Below are 20,745 nucleotides of genomic sequence, written 5' to 3'. Positions count from 1 at the left end.
TGATGGATATGCTAATTACCTTGATTTGATCGTTACACGTTGTATACATGCACAGAAATATCATTCTGCATTCCATAAATATGCACAATTATGACATGTCGAATAAAAATAAAGGGATAGATATGTAAATAAATAAAGGTAAGGAAACATACCCAAAAAAAGAAAAGTACAGCTAGGTGTTAGATGCAGGCAGTCTGCAGAGACTGCTCCAAAGATCACGCTCTTGGCCTTTTTGTTCTGTTGCTTATCAATGGCACACCAATCAATGAGAATTTCTCACTTCCCTGATTCTAAGAAGCTCATTCCTCTCATTAAAAAGAGACCTTGAGAGGAATGATCTTCTTAGAATCAGGGTGCCTGTAATCCCAGTTACTTGGGAGGCTGAGGTAGGAGAATCACTTGAACCCAGGAGGCGGAGGTTGCAATGAGCTGAGATCATGCCACTGCAGTTCAGCCTGGGCAAGAGTGAAACTCCATGTCAGGGGAAAAAAAGAGAGAGAGAGAGAGAGAGAGATCTTGATTTCCATATTCTGAGGCCCACTCCTTGCCTATTTATGGTGCAGGGGGGAAAAATATTTTCACATCCGGGCTTTGAGAAAGCTCTCAGTGGTTCTCAAGTTTTGCCTCAGCTCACAAAGCCATCACACCTTCAGACCAGGTCATGGAAGGAAAAAACCTAGAATGTGTTATGTGAGCAAGACCACTCTTCCGACCTGAATAGATTTTTGTCATATCAACCACATCACTGGGGTTCACGAAAAGCCCACATCATCACATAGATTTTTCCAGTTAGGACCTAGAAGGTATGAAATAAACGTTAACTTAAAAAAAAAAAGTTTTAAACAGTGCCGCTGGACTATAATGAAGAAAGACTAGGATAGCCCTGTGTGAAATCCCTGCACTCCTTCCCACCCTATTCTTGTTTCATTCTCCCTGGCCACTCTCATCCCAAACTTCCCTTCTTCCTGAGGACTCCTCATGCAGCCCTGACTTTAATGCTGTCTACTTCTGTTGCTCAAGAAGGTTTACTTGTTCTAAAAGTATCCCATGACCCCTTTTCCTAATTTAAATTTTCCTCTTCATCTACTCCATTCTCCCATCAGCCTGGAATTAGAAAAAGGAGACTCCTCTATGAAGTGCTACTTCCTTTCACTAGACCTTAGACTAGATGACCTCCAAATTTCAACTAGAAGTTTATTATTAAACCAACCTATACTAAATAGTGAATCACAATCAACTTGATCTAAAAAATCTCCACACCACCAGAGAGGTGTCTGCTTGCTCCATTCCCAGTGGGGTTGGGGTTGGTTTCTTTGAGTGGTAAAATGCTTATATTGCAGTACTAAGACTCTTGTTTCTTGGCATACGAGTGGTCTGGGGAGAAGAAAACTCAAGCTCCCTTTGTGGAAACTTTGTCACCTGCTTATGGGTGGAAATCAAGAAAAGGGGACAAGAAAATGAAGAGGAAGCCACTCTAAGACCATGCTAAAAGCCCTCAGATGCTTAACTGAGGAAGGCCTGGAATGTGGATGTTGTCTGTGGCCACAAACCTCCTTCCCTGGAGGTGGACACAAGCAAAAGAAGTCAGCCAACCTTCATCTCCTTTCCTCATCAACTTCCTTGTTGGAATTGAAGATTTAGGCTGCTCAGCTCCAAAAGAATAATAATCATAATAATTGCCCTCTCCTTAGGCTATAACAACCCTCGCATTCTTCTATCTCTTCTAAATCTGACCTGTTTCCCTTAGAAAATAAAAATAATGAACCTCTAGAGTTCACTTGGCTCAACAGTGGGCACTATTCATCATTGATAAACATAAGTAATAGCAATGTTAATAATATGCTTGTATGGAAGAAAAGCCATACTATGCAGTAAATTGAGACAAAAGCATCATTGCTACCACCTCTAACCCCTAACCTGCTCCCAGAAACACCAGTCTCCACAGAGGCCTCTATTCTTCCACCGACAGTGGCTCTGATTCAAGCAACTGCATTCAAGGTAAGTGAAACCACATCTTATTCAATTTCAATCTGTCTTATGTTTAATTAATTTTTAAAGAATATACAATCGTTTTCTTTACAAATATAAGGTAATTTAACTATAGAATTGACTCAAAGGTTTTCAGGAGCTCACCTGGCACCTAAACACTCATAGCACTATCTCATCACCAAACATGTTTTAACAATGTACCAACTTTTATATTCAATCCATTTGTATTTAGAATATAGCCCTTGCTTGTATTTCAGGGAAGAAGCTTTGTCCTGGGAGTACCAAACGGGCACAAGCCAGGGGCCAGGAAGACAGAGCATGCAAGAACACAGCAAAATGTGCCAGAACCAAAGTCAATAGGCTGCTCTCTAGGACATCAGGAACTTGGGGTTTCCAAACTAACTTATTCTTAATAAAAGGCAGTTTATCAGTTGGAATCTTCTTAGAAAACTAGAAAAAATGTAAACATACAGTAGGTAAATATACCTGTAACAAGCCAATACTTTAAGTATCACTCTGCAGAAAAATGGAGCATACCTAGTCACATTTAAGGCCCTAGCTTCTACAAACAAAAATGTAGCCAATTAATGTATCTCAAAGGGCAGATTTTTTCTGACTACTGAAGTCAGGAAAATTCCCCCCCAGAATGGCTCTGATTGGCAGATATTTTCTGAGAGAGGACAGCTGAGTTAATGGAGGCCTGTGGTCATTTTATGTCAATGGCTGGAATAGGTTGTTTCCTCTTCTCATTCTTGCTTTTATTTTTTATTTTTGCCAGTCCCTATGGCTACATCGCACCTGCTACCCCCCAAATACATGCTAATGGCAGTATCTTAAAGGGACAGGAATCACCAGAAAAGAAATGCATATAGTTGGATTTCTTATGCAACTCAATGATTGCATATGCCTGTAGTAATTTTTTTCAACAGAACTTGTCAGGTTAAAATTATAAATGACTTCAAGCTGCTGGTATCCATTTCATTTGGCTATTAGGGTGGTCAGGATATCTAACTTAGGAAAGATAAAATGACAACATGTCCCAGGAATCAACAGGTCTTTTTTTTGCCTTGATTTTACTGAATAAAATTCTCCTATAACTTGATGCTTGGGGCCAGAGTCTCTTCTGTTTATTCTATTCTTTAAGATCAATTATTAGAGAGAACTCAAACCAAAAAAAAGGGATGAAACAGTGTTACCTAGGTACAAATTTAAGCTATAAACTCTGAAGTAGAACATGCTTACTGTGGTTAAAAGATATAAATCACATATAAATTTAGCAACAATTCATCATATTAGATATCATGACCTTTGGCATTGGCATTTTTCAGTATCGTTTCAGATAGCACTGGTAAAGATGGCAGAAGTAATCTAATCCCTTAATGCCCATGTCACAAACAGAAGTGCGCTTCTGAAATAGCCTCAGCAGAAGCCACATCTTTTCACACCTGCTTTTAAGGAACCAAGGCAATCTTTTAAAAGAAATAGTACATTGAGCATGATCAGTGGATGAGGAAGAGTTTCAATACCAAGTCAGTGAATTAATAACACCATCGTATGTATCAAAACTCCACTATGCACCCAATAAATATGTATAATGATTATGTGTCAATTAAAAGAATAAAAACTGCAACATACATGCATTGAGAGTGATGTCCTCACAGTTCAGAATGCAAAAGAAAGACTAATACTAATCAAAAGGCTATTACTAATCAAAAGACTATTCAATATCACCCATCTTTAGCAGGAATCACATAAAAATTGGCTTGTTGGGTTTTTTAATGATAAGCCAGCAAAGTAATTCTTCTTAATATGTTTTTATTTATTTATTTTATTGATTGATTGAGACAGGGTCTCACGTTGTCACCCAGGCTTAAGTACAGTGGCATGATCTCAGCTCACTACAGCCTCCACCTTCCAGGCTCAAGCAATCCTCCCACCTCAGCTTCCGGAGTAGCTGGGACTACAGGTGTACACCATCATGCCCGGCTAATTTTTGTATTTTTTTGTAGAGACAGGGTTTCACCATATTGTCCAGGCTGGTCTCAAACTTCTGGGCTCAAGGGATCTGCCTGCCCTGGCCTCCCAAAGTGCTGGGATTTCAGGTTTGCGCCAGTGAACCTGGCCACAATATGTGTTTTTAAAGTGATCCTCATTCAGGATATGGGATTGCAAGCAATGCGCCTGGCTCTGCCACCTTGTAGCACAAAGAAACAGAAACAAGAAGTATAAGACAAACCATGGCTTAAAGGCAGCCACAAAAATGTATAAAATGAATCACTCGGTTACAAATTGTTTACCAAATTCCTTCACCTTCATCTTTGAGAAAGAAATGCACTACACAGCTAGTATCACAAAATGTCCTAATGACATAGGAGAGGGGGAACAAGAGACTGATACTAACTACTAAGGTGGTTGCCAGCATTTCAAGCCTCAAAAAAGAACAAAGCCATTCAGCAAAATTATTTCCTGGCATCAATTTGAACTATGGGAAGTCACAGTTGTAAGGTAAAGGAAAAAAAAAAAAAAAGAAAGAAAAGAAACTGAACACTTTATAATATTTGGAAACTTCTTACCAACCCTTATTTTCATGGCTTTCCTCCATTAAAATTTTTACCTTATACAAAGTAATACTTCATACATAACTAAACCTTGAAGAAATAAAACCAGGATTCAGTTGGGCCTTTTCTTTTCCATTTCCTTTCTCAGCTGCCTGCCTTCTAATAAGACAAAAACTTTTGGCAGGAACATAGAAGGTATCTAGACATTTCAATGAATTAGACAAGGAAGTCTAAATGAAGAAACCCTGGCACTCATAAATGAAGCAGTCTTTTAAAAACCAAAGAGCCAAAACAGAGGCTAAATAATGCTTCCTGAAAAAGAAATTCACTTTTTAAAAAAGGAGATACACACAGTTCTCCAGGATCATTAAGGCACTGTTCTAAATTAGTATCTTTCAGATCAAACTGAGAAACTTCACAAGTATTTTCTAAACAAAACCGTGAGTGCACACACTCCCCATAGACAGTTCTTTAGCAGATTTAAGTTGCATACTGTAATCAACACAAGTACAGTTACTTACTTGTTTCCTTCTGTAATGAGCAAACTGAGAAAGTCCTAAAACAGTCGCAAGAGCACCTCCTCCAACAAGAATGGTCCCTTTCACTGCCTTTTGAAATGCCATTTTTTAGCCTACAAAGAAAAAAAAAAAAACAAAAGGAAGTTAATTGGGATAGTTATCGCATAACCATCCCAATAAGAAAAAGACACTGCGTAGATTATGAAACCATGTTAAACTAGAAAAGAAAACACAAAATAAGGAAACTACTAACAAACCAATGTGCATACTGCAACTCAAAAGAAATAGCCAAAAAATTCTAGACAAGGAAACTGATTACATAAAAGTTACTTTCTGATCCAATAGGAATTAAAGAAAGAAAAGCAAATTAAGAGACAACTGAGGATATTTAAACAGTATAAAGTCAAGAGAACTATGAAAAGAAGTGTCACTGGGTATTTGACAAAACTGCATGCTATACTTGTAAATTTGTTCAACACCTAATCCTCTCCTCAAGGAGAACCAGCAGAAAGAAGTCTTGGGTCACTCAACAGGACAATAAACATCAGCCTGCTTCAGGTTATTTGGCAAGTGTTTAATTCAAATTGTGGTACAACTCCCTTCCCAAGTTTCTCCCTTTCTAATGAAGTTTTCACTACAGCCAAAAGCCAGCACAGGTATATTTCTATCACTGAAAGAGTCAGCTGGGCATGGTGGCTCACGCTCATAATCCTAGCCCTTTAGGAGGCCGTGGGGGTGGGCGCCTATAATCCCAGCTACTCAGGAGGCTGAGGCAGGAGAATGGTCTGAACCCAAGAGGCAGAGGTTGCAGTGAGCCGAGATCACGCCACTGCACTCCAGCCTGGGTGACAGAGCTAGACTCTGTCTCCAAAAAAAAAAAAAAAAGGAAAAAAAAGAGTAGACTTTATAGATAAGAAGTCAGAGGTATTAACGCCTTAATGCTTTCACAAACTGACCAATTTAACCTGCTGTAATTCCTTTCACTGGGGGAACTTAACAACAAAAAGAAAAGTTTTCTTCTAGCCAGAGTTGCATGACACCAACATTTTAAGAGAAAACCCTCCAGATCAAGCACTCACTGTATATTTGTGCTCACTGTATTTATATTTTTTTCTTTCTCTCATTTTGTAGAGACAGTGTCTGACACTGAGTGCAGTGGTTCAATCATAGCTAACTGTAAAATCAAACTCCTAGGCCAGTGATTCTCCCAAGTAGCTCATACTACCAAGTGCATGCCACCATGCATGGCTGATTTTTCCTTCTTTCTCTCCTTTCTTTCCTTTTCTTTCTTTCTTTCTTTCTCTTTCTCTCTCTCTTTCTTTCTTTTTCTTTTTTTTTCTGTAGAGACAAAGTCTTGTTATGTTGCCCAAGCTAGCCTCAAGCAATCTCCTACCTTGACTCCCAAAGTGCTAGGATTACAAACATAAGCCACCCCACACTGGGCTCCACTAAATATTTCTCAAGTTCTGCGTTGTCTTAGCTCTTAACTTTCTTTCCTCTCACTTGTTTTCCACCACTGGACTGATAATGGAATTTTCTAAAGTTTTGTTGAGGACTTAAAAAGTATTCTTTAACTTTTTCAGAAACTAAAAAGATTGCACAAAAATGAAAATTCCACCAAAAATCCTTTTGTCCGCTTTTACTGTTAAACATAAAAAGATAACCCTGTGTGATCAACTAAAAAAATTTCTAGAGTTGAGTAATTTGACCTGCCTAAGACTTTCCATTCACAAAAGCAGGGAAACAGGGAAGCCACTACCCTATTTCCTTGTAGGGGTGGAGCACTGGCCTGTCTGGACAACACACCTTACATTCCACTGATACCTCCCAACTCAAGAAGATAATTTATTATGAAGGTAGTTTTAACTTAGGATACTAAAAAAAGTATCTCAACAAAATTATGATACAGTTAAATATTTGGGTCCACATTGAATAAACTGTATCTATTATCATACTATCCTAAATAAAGAATTGCAATATAGTTGATAACTATGATTCTATAGAAAACTCATTTTAGGATACTATAAGTTATATACTGATATGTGGTGACATTTTTTAAATTTTTTTCTTCTGATCTCATTCTTCCTGACAAACTCCTAAATTCTAAAATTTGTCTTCTTAATTAAGATTCTTCCCAGGATTAGAGCCCAGGAGTTTGAGCTTGCAGTGAACTGCAATTGTGCCACTGCACTCCAGACTTGGGAGACAGAACTAGATCCTATCTCTAAAAAAAACCTGTAAAGATTCTTACCAGGAAAATATTCACTAGGTATTTGTATACTCTGCTGCTGGAGGTCTCTTCTTTACTGTCCCTTTGCTATATCAACCATCTTCTCTTTCCCAAATTATGCAGGACAGTTGGTGTATGCTGGTGAGAGGCCACCATTTATCATTCAGTCAACCCTAGGCAAAACCTTACATCCTAGGTTGCTGGGATAGTAAAAACCCTAACTTAGCAGGTACCCAGTTCTCATAGCTCACTATCACCAATCAAGGTACTGCTGTAAATGTTCACATGGGTGCCTATCACACAACAATGGAAGCCCTAGCAGCCAGATAGCATGCTATCTCAAGGTTAACTGGGTTCCTCTGACAACTGGAGACACAGAATAAAGTCCTAGTTCTATTTACTATTTACCTTAAACAATGCACATGCCTGACTCATAGCAGCATGGTGGTCCCTAGGATATGAGTGTTGTGACTGATTGACTTATCACTGCTTCTGTCTTGTTGATAATGTCACTGCTGACCTCACAAAGGATACCACACATCAACATGGCCAACTGAGGGATGTTATATATAACACAGTCAATGAAAATGTTTCATTCTCAGAGGTGTTCATTCAGCCAGTTAAGTTTGAAGCTAGTATTTCCAAATGAGTGGGTCCCTATGTTCCCTGCCTACCTGCTAGTATTGTTTTACTTTGCTTTGTCAGAGACAAAAACTTGCAAAGGAGGATATTTTCATGCATTTTCCCAATGAGCCACTAATACTATCAAAAAACTACATTCTCATATCATCTTGCAGAGTTAGCAATAATATCAACTATAATCAATAAAGAGTTTTCCTTTTTCAATAATTTCAAAAAGTAATGTATGCTTGGGGGCTCATTATTTCTAATGTGATCAAATACTTCTGTATGGTCATTTGGCTAACTCAAAAACAAAGGCAAGAATCAGTCAGTTTCACTTGACTTTCCTAAGATAATCATTATGATTGTTGTTATTATTATAAATGTTACAATAACAATCACTGCCATTTATTATTTACTAGGTAACAGGTACTGCGCTTTTAATTCTTTATACACATCAGCTCATTTCACCCTCACAACATCTAATTTCATAAAAGGGGCAGTGGTAGTTCAGAGGAAATCGGGGATTTCCCCAAAGTCACTGCCCAGTAAGTGAGAAAACAAGACTGAGTTTATGTTCTTGATCCCTGGGTGGTTCTGCCCTGCCTTTGGTCTCAAAAGGCAACTTCTCCCCAAAAGCTATACCATATTTTGTTGTCACTCCCAAAAGAAGGACCTATTCTCAAACAATCACCCAAATGTTCAGTCCCTTGGCATTTGGGTTAATCTCCAAGGCAATGAAGAAGTCTCTAGAAAAGTATCTACTAGTAATCTTCTGCCAAGTAATGTAAGAACTTTGTTGTAGGGCCGGGCACATTGGCTCACGTCTGTAATCCCAGCACTTTGGGAGGCCGAGGCGGGTGGATCATTTGAGGTCAGGAGTTCAAGACCAGTCTGGCCAACATGCTGAAACCTTGCCTCTACTAAAAATACAAAGATTAGCCAGGCGGTTGAGGCACGCACCTGTAATCCTAGCTACTCGGCAGTCTGAGGCAAGGGAATTCCTTGAGCCTGGGAGGCGGAGACTGCAGTGAGCCAAGATTGCACCACTGCACTCCAGTCTGGGCAACAGAGTAAGACCCTGTCTCAAAAAATAAAAAATTTAAAAAAGAACTTTAATGCTGAAAGAAGAAATTTAGAATGATATAAACCATATGCTGTGGACAACATGTACCCATTTACCATTGTAAGGAGAAACGTTTTCACAATGATTACAAACAAAACAAAAAAAGATTATTTCCTTCTAAGTAACAGTTTTACCAGAAAACTAGCAAAGAAGGGGAACAAAAATATACACAAATCTCTACTAACTTCTGCAATAAATGTTCAAGGAAACCAGAGGGGAAAAAATATTAAAAAATAGAATTAGCTTATTTATCATAGCTTCAAATCCATGTTTTATAGCCTTTTAATTAAATCACATATATGCTGACTCAGGACTGGCTGCTGCATTGACACAGACCAGAGCTAGCGCTAATTCTTGCAAGGAGAACACCATTTGTTTAAGCAAAACCTAAACAAATGGTGCTCAACTAAATATATCTGTGAGATTATCAACTAACTGCCCACAAGGAATTAATAATCTATTTGTAGGATTAAATATCAAAGTGTGTCTTGTAACTCTGAACTCTGTCTTATAACTAGTTGTGCTATACTGAGTGTTATAAATAGCCTGATGGAAAAAAAAAAAAAAGCAAGGTGCTGTATCATTTTAATGTTGCAAGAAACTGACTCTGACTAAAAGAATTAAAGAAGGCTTCAGTGAGGACAGGATTTTGGAGAAGGGTATTGAAGGGGAAAAAAAAGAATTTGGAGGGGAGTGAGTAGGGAACGTTATAGAGAAAGACAACTGGAGGAGAAAGGGGAGCATCATGGTACGTTCTAGGCATACAAGTAGTTATCTCGTTTGGCTAGAGATGATGTGCAGCTAGAAATGGGGTTTAAAAAAAAGTCCAGGGGGCAAGAGAGAGGAAGACTGTGTACACATGAACTAAGATATTTCTAGGATATCCTGTTGGCAATGGGGAGTAGAGGCTGTAGAGTAAGGAAGTAAGATGTTTTGTCTAATGCTCTGTAAAGACTACTCAAGTAGATTTTTGTGTTGAAGCTTAAGAAGACAGAGAGACCAATTAGAGGGCAATGAAATAGATCCCGTGTGAGAGGAGAGCCTGGTTTAAGGCAACATTAAAGAGTGCAAATCTAGAGGCGGATGTTTTGCAAAACTCTCTAAGGACTGCACTCAATTAGAGAGCATGACAAGACCTGACAACCAACTACCGGAGGCAGCAGGAACAGACTGAACACAGTAGGCGGTTTTAGTTCAGGCAGCTGGAAAATGGCCCCAACATTTCAATATTAAGATCTAGAAAGAGAAGCAGGCTTAAGGAAGAAGAGAAGCTCAGCTTGCAACTAAGAAAATTTGAGATCTTCATGGAACATCTACTCACAGAAAACAGCAAACAGATGGATATTTGGGTCTAAAACTCCTAAGAGTAATAGGTACTTGGGAAACTTTTGCCTAAAACTGACAGATGTAATTGCTACACAATAAAATGTACTTACTGCTAGCAAACAAAAACTAAATTTGCCAGTTTTCAAAGTTTGCTGACCCTTGTTTGTACCTGACTGCTGCAACTCATCTGGCTCAGCTGAATTCGTAGATGTCCTTGTAGGGCACCCATTATAGACAGTGACTTTTAACAAAGAACAACTCCTCACATCCTACTTCATGTAAATCCCTGAGTGCACCCACCACTTCTGCCTCCTCCCATTCATAGGCAAGGCAACTATGCATAAGCAAATTTATTCCAGAACCAGATCGCACTTTCTGGCCTCTGAAATCTCTAAACAGTACTCACTCTCCTCCTCATCTTCCTGTCTTATCTTCTCTCTTCCAGCAGCCTTACTTATCAAAATATAAATTTAGCATAAGTAAGAATCATGCAAATAGGCTGGGCCAGTGGCTCATACCTGTAACCCCAGAAATTTGGGAGGCCAAGGCAGGAGGATTGTTTGATATCAGTAGTTCAAGACTAGCTTGGGCAACAAAGCAAGACTCCATCTCTATTTTAAAAATTAGCTGGGCATGGTGGCGCACACCTCTAGTTTCAGCTATTCAAGAGGCCAAAGTGGGAGGAATCATGTGTGCTCAGGAGGTCAAGCTTCAATGTGCCATGATCATACCACTGCACTCCAGCCTGGGTGACAGAGCAAAACCCTGTCTTCAAAAAAAAAAAAAAAATCAAATGTTGAAAAAAAGAATCCATGCAAATACATTTATCACTCCTCTGTGGAATAAGCCCTGGGTCCCTTTGTCAGAGGCGTGTGAACCAGAGGAACTCCATCTTGAATAGGAACTGGGTAAAATAAGCCACCCCTTGTTTAGCATATAATCAAGAAATAACCATAAAAATGGGCAACCAGCAGCCCTGTGTAGTCCTTCTTTTATTCCTTCGCTTTCACTTTATAGACTCATCCTTAACTCTTTCTTGCATGAGATCCAAGAACCCTCTCTAGGCATCTGGATGGGGACCCCTTTCCTGTAATACCTTTATATTTACAAAAACTCTCCTATCTTTGTGGTTTCTTATATAGAAACCTCAATTACCTTTCTAATCCCCATGCTCTACATTAGTTTAAGGAAAAAATGGGAACTTCTCAGGGTTTTGATTCTTATACCAGCATAGAAGTAAGCATATTTCTCTGTATCCCTTACAAGCATGACCAGTGGAGGGGCAGAGAGTACAGCTCGAACATCAATTACAGAAGAGTAATTTCAACAACAAGGCTTGGGGCATGTATTCTCCAGCAAGACATAAAGGCATCCCATACTGCATGCCCATGTTTATTGCAGCACTAGTCACAATAGCCAAGATTTTCAATCAGCCTAAGTGTCCATCAACAGACAAATGGATAACAAAAATGTGGTACATATACACAATGAAGTAGTATTCAGCCATAAAAAAGAATGAGATCAGGCCGGGCACAGTGGCTCACGCCTGTAATCCTAGCACTTTGGGATGCCACGGTGGGCAGATCATTTGAGGTCAGAAGTTCGAAACCAGCCTGGCCAACATGGTGAAACTCCGTCTCTACTAAAAACACAAAAAAATTGGCCAGGCATGGTGGTGGGCGCCTGTAATCCCAGCTACTCAGGAGGCTGAGACAGGAGGAAAAATAACTTGAACCTGGGAGGCGGAGGTTGCAGTGAGCTGAGATCACACCACTGCACTCCAGCCTGGGTGACAGAGCGAGACTCCGTCTCAAAAAAGAAAAGAATGAGATCATTTCATTTGCAACAACACGGGTAAAACTGGAGGACATCATGTTAAGTGAAATAAGTAAGGCACAGAAAGACAAATTTTGCATATTCTCACTCATTTGTGGGAGCCAAAAATAAAAACAAATGAACTCATGGAGACAAAGAGTCAGAAAGTAGAAGGATGGCTACCAAAGGTTGGAGATGGTAGTGAGGTTGGGGTGGGGATGGTTAATGAGTACAAAAATGTAGTTAGAATGAATAAGATCTAGTATTTGATAGAACAGGGTGACTGCAGTCAACAGTAACTTATTGTACCTTTTAAAATAACTAGAAGAGTGTTTGTTGGAATGCTCGTAACACAAAGAAATAACATGCTTAAGGTGATGGATACCCCACTTACCCTGATATTACTGTTACACACTGCAAGCCTGTGCAAATTATCTCATGTACCCAAAAATATGTATACATACTATGTACCCAGAAAAATTAAAAAGAAAAAAGAAATTAAAAATAAACAAAAGCGATCCATGCTCTTCCAATCACCTACACTGAGAAATCTAGATGTACAATGCATTTCAAACATTAAATAAAAACCCCGAGATGTAACCTAGAGGTAGCCCTTTAATCAACTCAGCCCTTTACCTAAGCCTTTTGTGGTCCAAAGGTAGCAAATGCTCCTTACACTTCATCTGTGCAGCCACCCGCTCCTGTAGCTGTGCATGCAAAACCCACTCCTTCAACTATTTTGAGTCGTGTCACACTGTCACACCCATGGAAGGCACAACTCAGAGGGCCAGGCCTCACACTCGCATACGAATCCAGTGACTTATTGAAGAAAAGTGCATGAGTCTTACAAAATAAGCATACAGAACCTCATCAGAGAAGGTCCTAGCAAACGAGTCTGTAATCAGACAGCTTCACAGCAAGTCCATAATAAAACAGAAGAAGGAGTGAGCTCAAAAGCATCTTCTCTCCCAGCAGCACCGTTTTAACTATAAAAGTCAAGATCTCTGGGTGGCTTGAACTAGATGTGTTTTAGCAAGCAAACCTTTTATTATTCCAATTAATGTGATAACAAATGTTTTGTACAATCCCCTTGAAGGAGGTATCTCATAGTTCAGACACACCAAGTAACAATCAAAGCACACCATGTACTACCCTTTCCCCAAGGTTTACTTTACCGTGGGGATCATGACTAGTACTCTGCCTGCAAATGCATTCCCCCCAGCCAAGCAGAGAAAGACTTACACACATATATCTTACACGTGTGATTCCTACAGAAACACACAGAGAGCCCTCGAGTGTACTTTTTGAAAGCTGTCAGACCTAAATGAACAAAATAGTCAAACAGAAGAGTCACATAGCCTGTTCTCTGGAAATAGAGAGGAGGTGTAGTCTGTAAACTGAAAGTGAATTCTCCTTTTTTGTTGTTGCTTTTAAAAAGGATTTAGGCCAAGACGGGACAGGAAATTGACCCAAGGGTTCTTCACGAAAGACAATCCCTATGGAAAGAAGTGAATGTATCAAGTCATAAGAAAACAAAAGACACTTTTATCCTTCCGTCACCTTCTTTAGCCTTTCCTCTATTATATCAAAAGCAAAAACACACAAACACAACAATAACAACCTATAGTTGTAAAGAATATATACACTAAACAGAATATCAAATAACAAACAAAAGGGCTTTTCCGAAGTCACTGAGAAAACCATTATCCTGATAATGCAAGATAAATCAAAGAACCAAATAAAAGTCAACAGAAATGTGTGAAACATAATCCTCAGGTTCTAAATACACAAAATTTTGGACTGTGGTGGAAGAAGCTAAAGCAACACACTCACACATTGCTGGGAAGGCATCCAGACTCTAGCTCTGTCCCTGACTTCCACACCTATCAAAAGGCCAGTCTGCTTCCAAGAAGGGCAGGTTCTTTCACTTCCAATCCATTTATTTCCCCAGGCAATTACTGCCAGAAAGGCCCACCCCAAGAGAAAGTAAACAATTTGAACAGAGGAAGAGTATTTCCATAAAGAAGAATGAGGAAAAAAAAAAAAAAAATCAGGAAGCGAAGAGAAAGTGAAAGAAAATAAACACTATATTTATACCAATTCACGTAGTTGAAAGCTAGAAAATTATTTGTCTCCCTGGGTCACCTTTATGTCAGTTATATCATTTTAGAAGCAAACCCACAGCTATGGATGACTGAGAAAGGGGTTGGCCCAGGACCACTTCTCAGCCTCAAAGGAGGGCAGGAGCCTGGAAGCTTGACAGGAGAAGTTGGCTTAAGAGACGGGTTGAGCTGGTTTCAGGGGCAGAGTTCAAAAAATGCAAGTAAAAGGTACAAAAGAAGGAGAAAATAAGGTCAATAACTATTTAAAGTGAGCCAGTTAAAAGTCGCTGTTTATAAAAAATTTATCTCAAACATTATTACATGAGGATTTCTGATGTGTGATGGGGGGGTTAAGTTTAATATATAATGTCATAACTGTTAATCGAGCATTTATTTCACAAAGTCGCCTAAAACAAAAAAGTATTGAAAGGGAGGGAGCCTTAGAGGAACACATGGATATGTGTTTGCACTCTAGTAGTGATGTATTATTTAAGACCCAATTTTTTACAAAATATACGCCATTTCCAAGGCAAATGCCATATAATATGCTTTCTAACATTTCTAAAATGCACACTGGAACTATAGTCACAAATTTCACCCTTTTTCTTTATTTCATGAGGTTCACTATAGAATTACAAGAAATCAATGAAGCTCATTATATGCATTAAGTGCAAATAATCACAGCTTAATCCATAATAGAGTACTTTCTATTATGTTTGCTTTCCATACAATTGCTATAAAAGTCATAAAGAACTATAGTTAGTGCATCCAAGTGAATTTGTATTCCATTTTAAATTCATTTTAAAATCAGTTAATATATATTCTGCATCACTCTAGATATATTCACGGATTTGTGTTTAAAGTTGTACAATCCCATCTTTAATATTCCATTAAAATACATTTCTGCCTTCTTTGCCTACCATATGCATAATTGAGGGTAACCCTAGGAGCCCCAAAATAAAATGTTCCTCCCAAGTGAAAACTTGAAGCATTCCTTCACAAAAATGCCAATCCCTTATAAAAACACAAGTCAGGTTAAAGAACTGAGTAGATAACATGCCTAGTATGGAATTAAACAAACTTGCATTTATATATCAACTAACAAGAAATGGTTGACTTAGCATGAAAAAGAGATAGCACAACAGGGGAAAAAAGCTTTAAATCTGCCTTGAGGAGGCAGGAATGTTATCAATGAAACACATGCACTGATAACATTCAAAAGAAGTTCATTAGTCAAACAGACTATACTAGTCCTGTGCTTCTTTCAGTCTTTCTGCCCCTTTACTAACCCTTTATTGGATTAAGATAATGGTTGACATTCCTTTGGCAGCATAAATGCTCTTTTACATTTTACATGCTGTTATAGAATCTACTTCAGTGATCAAAACAAGAAAAAGGCCTGGAGTGGTGGGTGGCTAACATCTATAATCTCAGACTTTGAGAAACCCAGGCAGGAGGATCCCTTGAGGCCAGGAGTTCAAGACCAGCCTGGGAAGTGAGACCCTGTCTCTACAAAAAAATATTTTTAATTAGCTGGGCATGATGGCGCATGCCTGTAGTACCAGTTACTCAGGAGACTGAAGTGGGAGGATTGTTTGAACCCAGGAATTCAAGGCTGCAGTGTGCTGTGAGGGCACCACTGCACTCCAGCACAGGTAATAGAATGAGAGAAGGGCGGAAGGAAGGACGGAAGGAAGGAAGGAAGGAAGGAAGGAAGGAAGGTAGGGAGGGAGGGAGGGAGGAAGTCCTTTACCTTGAAGGAAGGAAGGAAGAAAGGAAGTCCTTTACCTTGCTAGAAAATAAGCTGCAAATCAAAGAGTTTTAAATGTCTGTCTTAAGATTAAAACATATCAAGCCTTCCCTCAAAATTTATTAAAACTAACAAAGCCTTACAGAGTAACGACAATCATGGCTGTTGAATACATACTGTAAAATGTTTTGCAAGAAAACAAAGTCCACGCCGGGCATGATGGCTCATGCCTATAATCCCAGCACTTTGGGAGGCCAGGGTGAGGGGGTCACCTGAGGTCAGGAGTTCGAGATCAGCCTGACCATCATAGTGAAACCCAGCCTCTACTAAAAATACACAATTAGCTGGGCATGGTACATGCCTTTAATTCCAGCTAGTTGGGAGGCTGAGGCAGGAGAATCACTTGAACCCGGGAGGTGGAGGTTGCAATGAGTCGAGATCACGCCACTATACTGCAGCCTAGGCAACAAGAGCAAAACTCCATCTCAAAAAAAAAAAAAAAGAAAAGAAAAGAAAGAAGAGAAAGTCCCCTTCACCATATAAATTAGTGTGCTTTAAAAAGGCCTTAGATGTTATAAAATACTGCCGAAGCACTGTGAATCAGATTAAATGGTTTTATATATATAAGGGCAATAATGAACTTTAACTCTGTTCAGAAGAAATATGCCATGAAACAATTTGAATTAAATAACATGTTCAGAGAAAAGGGTGCTTCAGATAATCAAGTTTCCATTTACCTGGATCTTAATCAGACATCTGTTTTGTTGTTTTTAAACAGCGTACATTTATGTGAAATATACCACTATGAATTAGGAAAGACTATCTACTAAATTAGGCATTTTTCTTTGAAGACAAAAAAAAAAAATCTTAAGAAACTTCAAGATTATTGTTCTAAAATCTCTTCTTTTTAAAATAGCACAGATGTAGAAGATATTACATCTGAAGAGAACTAGGCTTCCAATGTAATAAGCACAAACATAACTGAAAAGCTTTCAAAACTGAAAATCTGACTTTAATTTTCTTAGTGTTTGTTCATTATTTTTATCACTCAAGAAGAAAATGGCAGGGCACGGTGGCTCACGCCTGTAATCCCAGCACTTTGGGAAGCCATGGCAGGTGGATCACTTGAAGCCAGGAGCTCAAGACCGGCCTGGTCAACATGGTAAAACCCCATCTCTACTAAAAATACAAAAATTAGCCAGGCGTTGTGACAGGTGCCTGTAGTCCCAGCTACTCAGGAGGCTGAGGCAGGAGAATCACTTGAACCCAGGAGGTGGAGGTTGCGGTGAGCCAAGATTGTGCCACTGCATACCAGCCGGGGCAACAGAGCAAGACTCGGTCTCAAAAAAAAAAAAAAAGAAAATGTACCAATTCTTTCAAAAGTTCCTGTTGCAATTGCATTATATGCCATTAGAAATGTATTTGGGGAAATATCTGTTGAAGATGGCTTAAGAAATCCTGAGCTTATTTTTTTAATTATGACTGAGTTTTCAATAATAATTAGTTATAGCACAGTAACTTCAGTTAATTTACTTGCACATTGTAAAAGAAAGTTCTCAATTTGAATACAGCTCTATTACAAACATCACTCCACATATATGTAAGGTATTAGCGGTGACTGAGAGTTATAAGAGACCAAGAAGTGCGCTGGGGTGGGGAGACCAGTCACTCTGTTTCCTTGACAGTGAGAAGATCCCTAGGAAACAAAGCTGACTACTTTTTCCATCCTGTACTCTTTTTTCTCCTATAACCTGTTGAAATTTACATGTAAAATTTACTCCTCATACATCTAATAATCCACAAGTATAAATGGAACTACAACAAAGAGCCAAAGCACAGATACAATGCATATATGAGAAAGGAAACCTGAGATGTACTGTAGTCAAAATAATCACGTATTAGAATATTTAGCTTACTGATTCCACTTCCTAAAAATATCTGACTCATTAAGGAAATAAGAATCAGATGAGCGAAACAGATTGAAGTAATTCATACTGCTAACAAAATTCCCATTTAAAGTATGTGAAAACAATGTATTTCCTAAATGCTCCATCCCCACATCAAAAAAAGTGAAGAAAATATACTCTGTTTTCCTTCACCGACGCAAAAATAATAACGAAAGTTGTATTTCTATCTCAGTCATTTTGGCTAAAATGGTCTTGGTCATAAGATCTTACTCTCCCCAGTTGAATGATGCATCCTTTCCAAACTAAAGAAAAAGATATTTCTTTTCTTTTTAAAAGGGCTGGTACACCCCCTCATGAAAAGCATTCAAGTACTATAGTCTAGTCATTGTGCGTAAGATGCTGGGTTTCAACATTACACAGCTAATACCACAGAGATGACAGGTCTAAAATTTATATAGCATAAATAGAGAAAATAAAGGGTTCCACTCAATTTTCCTTTTAAAGCTGTCATTGATCTTTTTTTTTTTTTTAAAAAAAAAAGAACTCTATATTCTTTCCCAAAAATATATAATTCTCTATATTGTATTCCTAAAACTCTAAATTAAAAAAGAAAATCACCAGGGGGTATTCTGGAAGGAAAGACTCCCTTATAATTCTGTCTCTTCCACTGACTTCCTCTGTGATTTCAGGCAAATCACTTGAACTTGCTGATCCTCACTCCAACTATATATGAGTTAGCCTTCAAAATGTCCAAAGCTATTTTAACTTTAAAAGTTTATTACTTTATGGTTTTTCCTCATTCAATAGATGCAGAGGGGAAAACAACCCTCATGCATTAAACGTGGCATTCTCTTAATGTCCTATTTATTGAGCACTGCTAGATAATTAAAATTTGCATTCATGGTTTTATTCAATAATTATTTACTGATCATCCATCATGTGTCAGGCACTGAGCAAACAACTGAGAACACACACAAAAAAATCCCTGCATTCCAAGAGTTTACATCTGAGTGGAGTACACAGTTAAAAAAAAAAAAAAAAATTCTGTATTCTTTTGGGTTAAAATACTATATTTCAAAAACGTAAGTCACACTTTGGCTTCTTAAATAAAGAATATTAACCATGAATTCAATTATTGATGACTCACAGCCATCCATATGTACATGCTATGATAAGGTGATGGCCTCAGGAATAGTAGGATTGATAACACTATTAACTCCTTTACTTTGTGGTCCCAAGCCCCAGTCTGTTCCTGTATGAATTTTTCCTCTCTCAGCTTTATAAAATTTTCCTGTTTCTTCCAAACTATCAGGCTGATGATAATCTTCCCTGTTTATCTTTGAGATCACTTCTTTTTTTATTATTATTATACTTTTAAGTTCTAGGGTACATGTACACAATGTGCAGGTTTGTTGCATATGTATACATGTGCCATGTTGGTGTGCTGCACCCATTAACTTATCATTGTTACCACTGTGGTTAGAAAAATGAGAGCCAAGTTAGTTAACTGTGTTTCAAATACAAGTAAATAGCTCTAAGCAAGGCTAAAGGAGCTACTTACTAGAATTTTAACACTTGGTTTTCAATGTTCTGGCTCTAACTTTTCAGGGACATTTTTACCCCCTTCTTTCATGTGTTTCAGGTTAGTGGAGCCTACCATAAAACATCTGGATTTTGCTATACACGCTGTGAATGAAACTAACTACCCAATGGGTAGTTTTTCTGTGCTCTCCTTGATTTAAAGAAATGTTTGCAGATAAATGGACCCAAAAAACCCATCTGCTGCTTCTAAAAAACGAAAATTCCTTGAGAACTGGCTTATTAAAAACATGCCATTAGCAAAGGAAAGATTAAAATTGTAATGTCTTAGAATATAACCAAAGCAAGAGTTCCATCAAATACTCAGGAAAGTATCCCTGAAGGACCTACCCAAGTGGAGAAGACAGGAGGAGAAGCATTGGTTCAGGTAACATACATTCATTCAACTGGGACTGACTGAATGCCTGGTAGATCCCCAGCACTGTTCCAAGGCCTGGGAATTCCTCTACTCTCATGGATTGGAAGAGACAAAAATAAACATGTAAACAAATATAAAAATTAAATATTAGAAAGTGAGAATTACTAGGAACAAATAAAGATGAAATAATAGGTTAGAGGATAACTGACATAGGCTGGATGTGGTGGCTTATGCCTGTAATCCCAACACTTGGGGAGGCCAAGGTGGGAGGATCGCTTGAGGTCAGGAGTTTGAGACTAGCCTAGGTAACACAGTGAGACTCTGTCCCTACAAAAAATAGAAAAAATGAGCCGGGCATGGTAACAAGTCCCAGCTACTCAGGAGGCTGAGGCAGGAGGATTGCTTGAGCACAGGAGTTGGAGGCTACAGTGAGCCATGATCACACCAACCTGGGTGACAAAGTGAGACACTATCTCATAAATAAACAGAAAAAGTCAGTGGAGGATTTTAATCAGTACAATGATATAATGAAATTTATATTTCAGAAAGAAAGGAAGAAATGCCCTAGCTGCAGTACAGAGGATGCCTTTTAGGGTAATAAGAGTAAAAGTAGAGCCTGGAAGGTCAAGGCTACAGTGAGCCGAGATCTTACCACTGCACTCCACCCTGGGCAACAGAGTGAGACCCTCTCTCTCAAAAAAAAAAAAAAGAGAGAGAGAGAGAGAGTGATAATCTACTGCTTGCCTGCAGGAACACAGCTACTCCTACAGGCACAGCCAGGGACCTGCCAGTCACAGGGTGCTGTCCTTGGCATATTCAAATGACACCAATGACCCCCAGGAGACA

The 20,745-nt window shown here is 38.7% G+C and overlaps 1 protein-coding gene across 6 annotated transcripts in view; it reads right to left on the bottom strand.

Annotated features, from left to right (window-relative positions):
- Positions 1-20,745, bottom strand: part of GPD2 (glycerol-3-phosphate dehydrogenase 2) — a 149,162-nt gene that overhangs the window by 102,963 nt on the left and 25,454 nt on the right. For 2 of the 6 annotated variants that reach the window (XM_003907492.5, XM_003907491.5), the window contains exon 2: positions 5,069-5,178. The exons of 1 other annotated variant lie outside the window; for it this stretch is intronic. In XM_003907492.5, the coding sequence (XP_003907541.1) occupies positions 5,069-5,170 (102 nt within the window). In that variant the 5' untranslated portion in view covers positions 5,171-5,178. Of the gene's footprint in view, positions 1-5,068; positions 5,179-7,316; positions 7,678-7,703; positions 8,762-20,745 lie in introns of those variants that run through there. 3 more of the 6 variants (XM_009182259.4, XM_009182262.4, XM_009182263.4) reach the window with 3 other exon arrangements.

This window comes from Papio anubis, chromosome 10, assembly GCF_008728515.1.
Source record: "Papio anubis isolate 15944 chromosome 10, Panubis1.0, whole genome shotgun sequence".
Taxonomy (NCBI): Eukaryota; Metazoa; Chordata; class Mammalia; order Primates; family Cercopithecidae; genus Papio; species Papio anubis.
This window is presented reverse-complemented; position numbering and strand designations above follow the sequence as displayed.